General features: G+C 58.3%; 1 protein-coding gene across 1 annotated transcript in view; it reads left to right on the top strand.

Moving 5' to 3' along the window:
- EPHX1 (epoxide hydrolase 1) overlaps window positions 1-8976 on the top strand; it is a 19141-nt gene that overhangs the window by 239 nt on the left and 9926 nt on the right. Inside the window, 2 exon segments of the mRNA XM_029934913.1 lie at window positions 6461-6651; window positions 8463-8643. Coding sequence (XP_029790773.1) covers window positions 6466-6651; window positions 8463-8643 — 367 coding nt within the window. The 5' untranslated portion in view covers window positions 6461-6465.

The raw sequence follows: 8976 nt of genomic DNA, 5'->3' as shown, positions 1-8976 counted from the left end.
CCCTGCGACCGCGCGCGGCCCGGTGGAGGGGTCCCCGGGCTCTCCGGCCCGCTCTCCCCGAGAGTATTGCTTCTGGGGTGCTTCGCGCCCCGCAGTGAAAAGCACGTGTCTGTCTCTGGACGCCAGCCAAACCTGTCTCCGATCTCGAGTTTGGAACATGCTTTTTGCCATCTTTGTCCGCCGCCGCCCCGCGCTCTTCGTCCCGGAGAGCAGCTACCTGAGGGGGGACCTGGGTCTGGGGGCCGAGTTCACGGTGTGGCCCCTCAGTGGCACCTGCCCCTTCTGAGGCCTCGGCGATGGGGACGTGGGGGCAGCGGCTCTAGCAATGCTCCAGTCCCAGTTTCAACTTCTTGTTCTCCACTTGCTGCTCCCCTCCTGCCCACCACCCTGTCAGCCTCTGGCTCTGCAAAGCCTGCCTGGGCAGACACCCCTCCGCGTTTCTAGAAGCCCCTCCCCCTGCCTGGCAGCCCCGCGGGGGGTGGGGAGTGGCTCTGCACCCAGCACCCCTGGTGGAGGGGAGGGGAGGGGGGCCTTGTGCCCGCCTCATCCCTGCGGTCTGCCCAGTGCCTTGGCTTGGACTTACGGATCCGGCTGGTGAGAAATTGTTGAGGACCTTGGCAAACGTGACAGTTTCTGTGAATGTGGTTTCACAGAGAGTAAACATTCTTAGGCCTCCCAGGCTCCAGAAGTAACAGTCCTCTGCTGTGATGGCTGATGTCGCTTCCTGAGCCAGGGCTGAGCCACGCCCCACCAGGTCTGATTTAGTAAGAAGTTCTGGGATTGTTCTGCAACGTTTTTCCTTCCCAAACATCCGCACTTGGAGGGCCACGTGAAGACACTCTTGTTTCCCAGAGGAAGCGTGGGCAGTGCTTAGGGACTTCTGCCCTGGGCAGGGGGCTCAGCAGCAAACATGCGCTCAAGAGGCGCCCAGTTTGCTGGGGAGAGGTGGGCAATAAAATAAACGTGTAAAACATAGGGGATGTGTGCTGTGGGGTAGAGCCCTGGAGAGGGAAGGTGGGTGTCCGATGAAAGAGATGCCTTCATCTGAGAGGTGATGTTTGAATGACCCCAAGGAGTCAGGAGTGGCCGGTTGCCATTGAGGGTGACAGTGCACCAAGCTGAGGGAAGAGCAGGAGCAAAGGCCCTGTGGCAGGATCAGTCCTGGCACAGAAGAGCTTTAGGTCTGTTTGCAGAGCACAGGCCTGGCTGCCAGCAGCATTCTTTGGTGTGAATGACCTTTTGTGTAAACGGAACCAGCTTGAGACCGAGAGGATTCTGAACTTACGAACCTATGCTGCCTCCCCCCGACCCCCCAGTTCCAGGAAGGGAAAGAGCTTCACAGCCAGTAACTGCTCAGCAGGACAGCCGAGGTGAACCCCAACACCGTTAGCTCCAACCCACAGGGTCCCACGTGCCATAGCACTCTGGCTGTACCGGCTTCGGGGAGCGGGGTGTCTTCTGGAAGTGACCAAATGCCCTTGTGCGGGGGGAGGGGGCCTTTCAAGAAGGTGCATCGGCCATTGTAGGAAGCAGAGTGCCCCCCGCCCAGGAGCCTCCTGCTCATGTCTGGTGCACCAGCTGGAGCTCACAGGGAGCCCCAGCACACAGTGCCCATGCCCTTGATGCGAGAGCCCAACTGGCCCCAGGCTTGGTCACTGCTCACTTGACACAGTCAACTCTTCCTCTCCAGGCTCCCAACCCAGGCCAGAGCTGTGGCGGCAGGGGCTGCCCAGACCCCATTTCTCTGTCCTCGAGTGGATGACCTGGAGCACAGCTGACCTTACAGAATAAGCGAGGGCCGGGGGTGCCCAGCTGGCTCAGTCTTGATTTCGAGGCTGTGAGTTTGAGCCCCATGTTGGATATAGTGGTTACTTACAAATAAAATCTTAACAGTAAGTGAATAAGGGAGAGCTAAGCATGAGCAGGTTGCCTCGGCTGAGGGAAGAGCCCAGAATACATCCCCCCAGGGCTGGGTAGGCAGATAGAGCAGGTGCATCTTGCTTGGTTCGGGGGGACCCCAGGACCTTGTGCTCAAAACCCACCTCCGAAAGGGCCCTAGGATCCCATCACTAGTGATTTTGGGGGACGCAGCCATGCGGACAGAGAGCTAGCGTGGAGAGAGTGGGATCCCCTCCCCGGGGCTCGTCCGGGACACCCGCCGGGCCGTTCCGTCTGAGTCTCATCGCGCTCCAGTGGGGGATGGCTGCATGGTTAAGAGGCCCCATGGGAAAGGAAACACATAGGTGGGTGCGGTCAGTTGTGGCCGGGCCAGGGTGGGCCTGAAGCCTGTGCCAGGCCCGCGGAGGGCAGCTTCAAGGACAGTGAGGGCTCCGGCCCCAGGGTGCAGGGCAAACCCTCAGACAGAGAGGATAGGGGCTTCACATTGACACTGAAGTGTCACTGCCCAGCTCGGTGGGCCTCCTGGGGGCAGCGGGGGCTGCTGCTGGGTGTCCTCAGCCTCGGCCCGGCCCCTTAGGAGCAGAGGCTCCAGGGTGCTTTGGGGACAAAGAGGCGGTGCAGCAAGGAGAAGGCCCCCCCGCCAGATACCCCAGAGGATCCACCATGCGCTGCCCTGAGGAGGGAGGGGTGGTTCGTGCTCCATGAAATCCTCCCTGGCGCCTGGGAGAAGACCTCGAAATCCCATCCCTGCTTACATAATTTAACACACGGGTGCACCAAGTTCAAACTGGTGTTTTTGCTTTCACCAAGGTGTATTTACCTCACCGGGGGATGTCATAGTTCCTCCTTCCTTGACCCCTGAAGTCCTGGCCGGGGCCCTCCCCCTAGCGGGGCTCACAGACCTGAGGTGGTGTCCTGACGCCCGGCAGACCCTAGTGTCCGTGTCCGGTGGCTGGGGCCACGGTCCCACTGCAGCCAAGCCTCCCCCCTGAGACCTCACCAGAGATGCTTGCATTTAGGGAAAAAAGGGCTTTTCTGTCTGAGGAGGTCAGAGATGTTCCAGAAGATTCCATAGTGAACTCCCAAAGGGGGACCGCAGGGGAGAACAGGAGGCCAGGTCAGGAACTGGAGTTTCTGCCACCTTTGGGGAAGATGGATAAACTGACTGCATTCCAGTGTCTTATTACGAGCGCTTTTTCCTCAGGGGGTGAGCCAGGTTCCACTGGGGCTTCGTCTCCTGTAACTTGAAACAGATGGAAAACTGAGCGAGGGGACGGAACAGGGTCTCAAGTGACTCCCCCTGGGCACAAGCACTCGATCCCCTGCTCAAGAGGTCTGGCTTCGGGCCTGTGCGGAAGGCTGTGAAGATGAGCCTGTGGCAGGCTCCCCTTGGCCGGCCGGGGCCTCCCTCCTCCCAGCGAGCCCCCCGCAGCCTCCCCTGCACTTGCCTCTGGGGCCTATATTCCCAGGGCACCCCTGCCCTTTCCTCTTGCAGAGGCTGAGCTTCCGTCTTGGTCCCAGCAGCGTGTCATCTTCAGGGACTGTCCCTTCGGCTTTGGTCCCTCCTGCCCACCTGTAGTGTCTTCGGGACTTAAGTACATAAGTGAAGGCATGGGGTGCCTGGGGGCTCAGTCAATTGGGCGTCTGACTTTGGCTCAGGTCATGATCTCACAGTCCGTGGGTTCAAGCCCCACGTTGGGCTTTGTGCTGACAGCTCAGAGCCTGGAGCCTGCTTCAGATCCTGTGTCTTCCTTTCTCTCTCTCTGTCCCTCCCCTGCTCACACTCTTTCTCAGAAATAAACATTAAAAAATTGCTTTAAGTGAATGCTCGTGTGGGGGCGTCACCCCTTGACCGAGGTAACTCCTTGAATCCCCAGCCCGGTAAGTCCCTGACAAGTGGGGTCTCCAGCCTGAAGTCACGTGGCCTGTGAGTGGCAGAACCACCACTGGAGGCCAGAGGTTGCTGCCTCAACGCCAGCCAGCCGGCCCCTGGACGTTTCTATCACACCCGCAACGCAAGCCCTGTTCTCTGTCCGTCCACACAGGAACGAATGGAGAGTCGGTTGGGGGCTGAGGTCCCCTCTAAGGCAGCTGTGATGTCCCTTCCCTGTAGCCCAGAGCAGGGCTCCCCACAGGAAGCCCGCACCCCTCTCACCACCCCCACCCCACCCCGCCCTGCGCTGTTTTTACTTCTCTTTTATTCTGCTTTGTGTTTGCCTGCAAACTGCATCTTTCCTTTCCCTCGGGTCTTGGCTCCAGGCTCTTCTTTCTCCCTGGGCTTGGTTCCAGGCCTTGTGGGAGGTAAACAAGGCCCTTGTCGGAGGCCAGGTGCAGGGCCCATCCCAAGTCCCCTGTCGCCTGGCCACTGGGGTTCCGGGGAGAAAGGCTATGGGGGCATAGGCGGCCCAGCCGAGCGACCTCCTCCCTGCTCTGCCCTCCCCGGGCTTTCCCGCTCTGCCCTGGCCAGCTGCCACCACCCGACCCAACAGCCAGCAGCTCTGGGAGGCTCTGGGAGGCTCGGGCGGCTGTCTGGAAGCCCCTGGGGGCTGTGCACTGGCGGCAGGAAGGCGGGACGCCCCCCTCTCCATTCTCTTCGGCCTGCAATGCTGCAGGCCTGCACCGAAGGGAAACCGTCTGCTTTCCCCTCTCTGCTGCCTGTTCCTTTGCCCTCCTCCAGCGAGGAGCGGGAGCCCGGTGTGGACCCCGGAGGCACACACACCCCTGCGCCCCACTTTCTGTCTGGCCTGGCCTCGGGGACCGTGTACCACCTCCTCCCCCTTTCTCACTCTGCCCCAGAGCATGCCATCCAGACAGACCTCCCCTGGAGTTGCTGAGGCCCTCACTCTCATGTGAGTCTGAGTCACTGGCTGGAAAGCATCAGGAAGCTGGACAGAGGGCAGAGGCCCCGTGTGCACAGAGCTGGGCCTTCCTGGCCTTTGTTCTTAGAGAACAGCCTGGGGTGCCCAGGGTCTCCCGGGCCTAGTACCCGTGCTTGCAGAGCTGGACTCTGGTCTGCCTGAGTTTAGGAGCACTTTCTGATTGTGATGGTTCTTGCACCTGCTTGGGTGGGGAGTGGGGGGGGTCTCTGAAAGCAGCTGGCAGGACCCCCCACTAGTGTTCAGCAAGGTCCAGAGTCTGAGCCTCATCTTCTAGATCCCAAATCCTGATATTTGCAGGTCACCAGGCCCTCTGCTCTTCAATCTTCCTTCTGGGGGAATTTGCCAGAACACCACCTCCCACCTCCTCAGCCTTCCCCTGCATCCCATGGTCTGTGTCTCAGAAGAGTCTAAGAAGTAGATCATGTATATAAGTCCTCAAGGAGAATTCAGCCATCTTTCTGTGTGCAAGTTCTAAAAATCCTCAGCACGGTCACTGAAGAATTTTTATTTATTTTTTGGTGTTTATGTATTTTGAGAGAGAGAGAGAGAGAGAGACAGAGGGCTTGACACGGCACGGCAGGCTCCCATGGTGAACAGGGGACATGCTAGGCGGACCTCCTCCCATCTCAGGTTTCCAAGACCGAGTCACAGTGGCACGGGTTGAGGGGGGGTTAAATATTAGGACTTTCTTTATTTTTATTTCCTTCTTTCTTTATTGGTAAATATTTATTTTGAGAGAACGCATGCACATGAGAAGGGGAGTGGCTGAGAGAGAGAAAGAGAGAGAGAGAGAGAGAGAGAGAGAGAGAGAGAGGGAGAACCCCAAGCAGGCTCCTTGCTGTCAGTGCAGAGCCTGACTCGGGGCTCGATCTCACGACCATGAGACCATGACCTGAGCTGAAATCAAGAGTTGGACCCTCAACCGAGTGAGCCCCCTAGGGGCCCCCCAAGCTCTCCTTTCTGTCTCTTTTGAGGAAAGACAGGAAGTCAGGCACGGGGATTCAGAGAGCTCACTTGAGCCATGGTAGGCAAGTCCGCAGACACAGAACATGGATTCGTGGCTGCCTAGGGCTGGGCCAGGGTCGGGGTAACGAGGGGCTGAGACCTGAAGACTAGGGGTCTCTCTTATGATGGAAATGTGCTCCAGCAGGCTGATGGCTGCACCTGTGTGTCTTACACGAAACATCCCCAGATTGAACACTTAATATGGCACATGACTTATGCCTCAATAAAGCTGTTTGAAAAATGTGGCCATGTTCTGGGCCCCTGACACTCTGCTGGCCCAAACCAAGCAAGCCTGGCCTTTAATGGGCACCCTATGGAGGACAGACCCCTCCCAGAGACAGCAAGAGGCGGAGCCTCTGGAGCCCAGCATCCCTGGGGGCAAGCATCAAGCAGAAGGCCCAGTGAGAAAGGAGAGGCCTCAGAAGTGCAGCACCCCCTTGCAGGGCGGTGAGAAGCCGCCCTGTGGTGATATTTTCCCAATTCGGTGAATGAATTTCACAGCTCAGAATGATCATGGGGGACTCACGTCCTTTCCCTGCTGTTTTCCGCTTCCATGTGCTCATACTCTTTTTTTAGGTCACAAGGACACGCAGTCAAGGACGGGTGGGAGAGGAGGTGGGGATCGGGGTCTCCGGCCGGGGGTCTCTGCAGCTGACGGACGCCCCTCGCTCTCACAGGAATCATGTGGCTGGAAATCCTTCTCACCTCTGTGCTGGCCTTTATCATCATCTACTGGTTTGTTTCCCGGGACAAGGAGGAAACTCTGCCCCTTGAGGATGGGTGGTGGGGCCCTGGAGCGCGGCCCACAGCCCCAGAGGACGAGAGCATCCGCCCTTTCAAGGTGGAGACCTCGGACGAGGAGATCAAGGTAAGTGCCTTCTCCAGGGAGGAATGGGCAGAGAGGAGGGCGGGGGCCCATATGTGTTCCCCGTGAGGCTGGGAGTGGGCTTTCCTCCCCTCTGCTCCCACCCTGTCCCCTCTGTCCCCCCATCCCCACCCCGGCCCCTCTGTCCCCCATCCCTACCCCATCCCCTGTCCCCCCTGACCCCACCCCATCCCCTCTGCCCACCCCATCCCCACACTGTCCCCTCTGCCCTCCCCACCCCTGTTGCCCCCCCTTTCCCCACCCCATCTCCTCTGCCCAGCCAGCCTCTCTACTCCTCCTTCCCCTGCCCAAAGCCAAGCAGCACTCAGATGGAGGGGGGGGGTGCCAGCTGGTCCCAGGCATGTGCCTCACGGGTCACAGAAAACAGCTGCTTCCTTCTCCTTTGTGCCCTCCTACAACCCTGGGGGTGAGTTTAGCCGAAGAAAGCAAGCAGGTGGTCATCAGGGCCTGGTTGGGGGCCCTGAGTGAGAAGCAGGGCCGTGGTGACATCAGATGCTGGGGTCCAGAGAAGCTGCCACAGGGCTGGCATTGGTGACACCCCTGCTTTATGACAGCTGCTCAAGGTCACATTCAGTCCCTGTAGGAGGCGGGACCCTTGATCCCCCCGCACATGCAGGAACTAAAGCTTTTCACCTAGATGACCGAGGTATAGGCAGGATTTAGACTCAGGTCCGTCACGACCCAGAGCCTAGCCCCCACCCTGCATGCCAGAGTCAGCTGGGATGTGCCGCACAAGCTGGCCGGGAGGGGGACTCGGACGTCCCTACCCACTCCGTGCATGTCGGGGCACGTGGTACACGCAGGGGCAGGGCTGGGTGCTCGGAGCAGAGAGGGTTCCCGCCTTCAAATAGCCCCTAGTGCCGTGGCCGAGAAAGGGATGTGTGCGGAGAAACAGTAACTGAGAGACTAACGGGGGCATGTGCCTTAAGAAGTGCCCAAGTCATGAGAGTTCTGAGGGGGACAGGAGCACAGAGCAGAAACTGGGCTGCGCCCAAGAGAAACCAGGCTGAGGACAGCCCCTTTTGTGGGTTCCCAGACTCAGAGTCTAAAACTTCCGAAACCTGGGGCCCCGGGGTGCTCTGCAGGACATTCCTAGCCTGATGCTCGCCCTGGTCCGTCATTTCAGCCCAGCTAAGTTACAACCTATCACTCAGTGCTGTGCACCCAGGCCACAAACCACAGCCCTGGGACAGATCTATCCTGGCCCCTGTTTATACAGCCCCCATGTTAAGAATAGTTTTTACATCTTTAAAAGGGCTGAAAACATCAAAAGAACAATGTCTCGTGACATGTGAAAATCACACAGCCTTCAAATGTCAGTGTCTACAAATAAAGTTTTATTGGAACACAGCCATGGCCACCCATCCATGTCTTGCCTGTGGCTGCATCCACGCCACATGGACAGAATGGGTCAGTTGCAGCTGGAAAAAGCCTAAAATATTTATACTGTCTGGCCTATCACAAAAACATTTGCTGGTCCCCGACACAGGTAAGCCCTGATCAATGAAAGATGCGTATCATTCATGCGATTAAAAACAAAGAGTACACATAAGCGTGAAGTCAAGAGTGAAGGACATAGGCTTTGGGAACAGCCAGGTTCCTCCTGGGGAGAACCTGACAGCCCCGAGGGTCGCTGACTAGTGGGCCCCGCCCCCTCCAAGGGACTTGGCTTTGCCTCTGCTGTCACAGTATCTTGCTGCCATGGGTTTTGCTCCGTCTTCTGGAAACAAACCTGCTTTTGTGCTCTACCCCACCCACCCCTCTCTCCCTGGGCTCATTGGGATTTGCTCCAGGATTTACACCGGAGACTCGACGGGACACGCCTAACGCCACCTTTGGAGGACAGCTGCTTCCATTATGGCTTCAACTCCAACTACCTGAAGAAAGTCCTTTCCTACTGGCGGAATGAATTTGACTGGAGGAGGCAGGTGGAGGTTCTCAACAGGTACCCTCACTTCAAGACCAAGATTGAAGGTATGTTTCCAAAACGCAAGCTGGCAGGGGCGGTAGGTCTCCCCAGCTGCCTTCAGAGATGCCGGATGGGACTCCGACCCAGCTTAGAATCTAATTGTCCGGCCTTGGGGTGTATTTGCAGGCCGACCTCACTGGGGCAACGAGAATACAGCGTCCCCACAAATCCAGGGGACATTAGAGCGAGACGGGAGAACACAGTAATTTGAAAGGCCGAGATACACAGACTGGCCCAGGGTTGGAACAGCCTTGGCGACTGAGAGCAGACCTGGGCCTGCCTCGCCCCCGTCAGCTCCACCCCTCCGCGAGGGTTTGGAGTGCGTGATGCTGCCCCCT

Source organism: Suricata suricatta, chromosome 3 (assembly GCF_006229205.1).
Source record: "Suricata suricatta isolate VVHF042 chromosome 3, meerkat_22Aug2017_6uvM2_HiC, whole genome shotgun sequence".
Classification (NCBI taxonomy): domain Eukaryota; kingdom Metazoa; phylum Chordata; class Mammalia; order Carnivora; family Herpestidae; genus Suricata; species Suricata suricatta.
The sequence above is the reverse complement of the archived record's forward strand: the minus strand, read 5'-3'. Positions and strand labels throughout refer to the sequence as shown.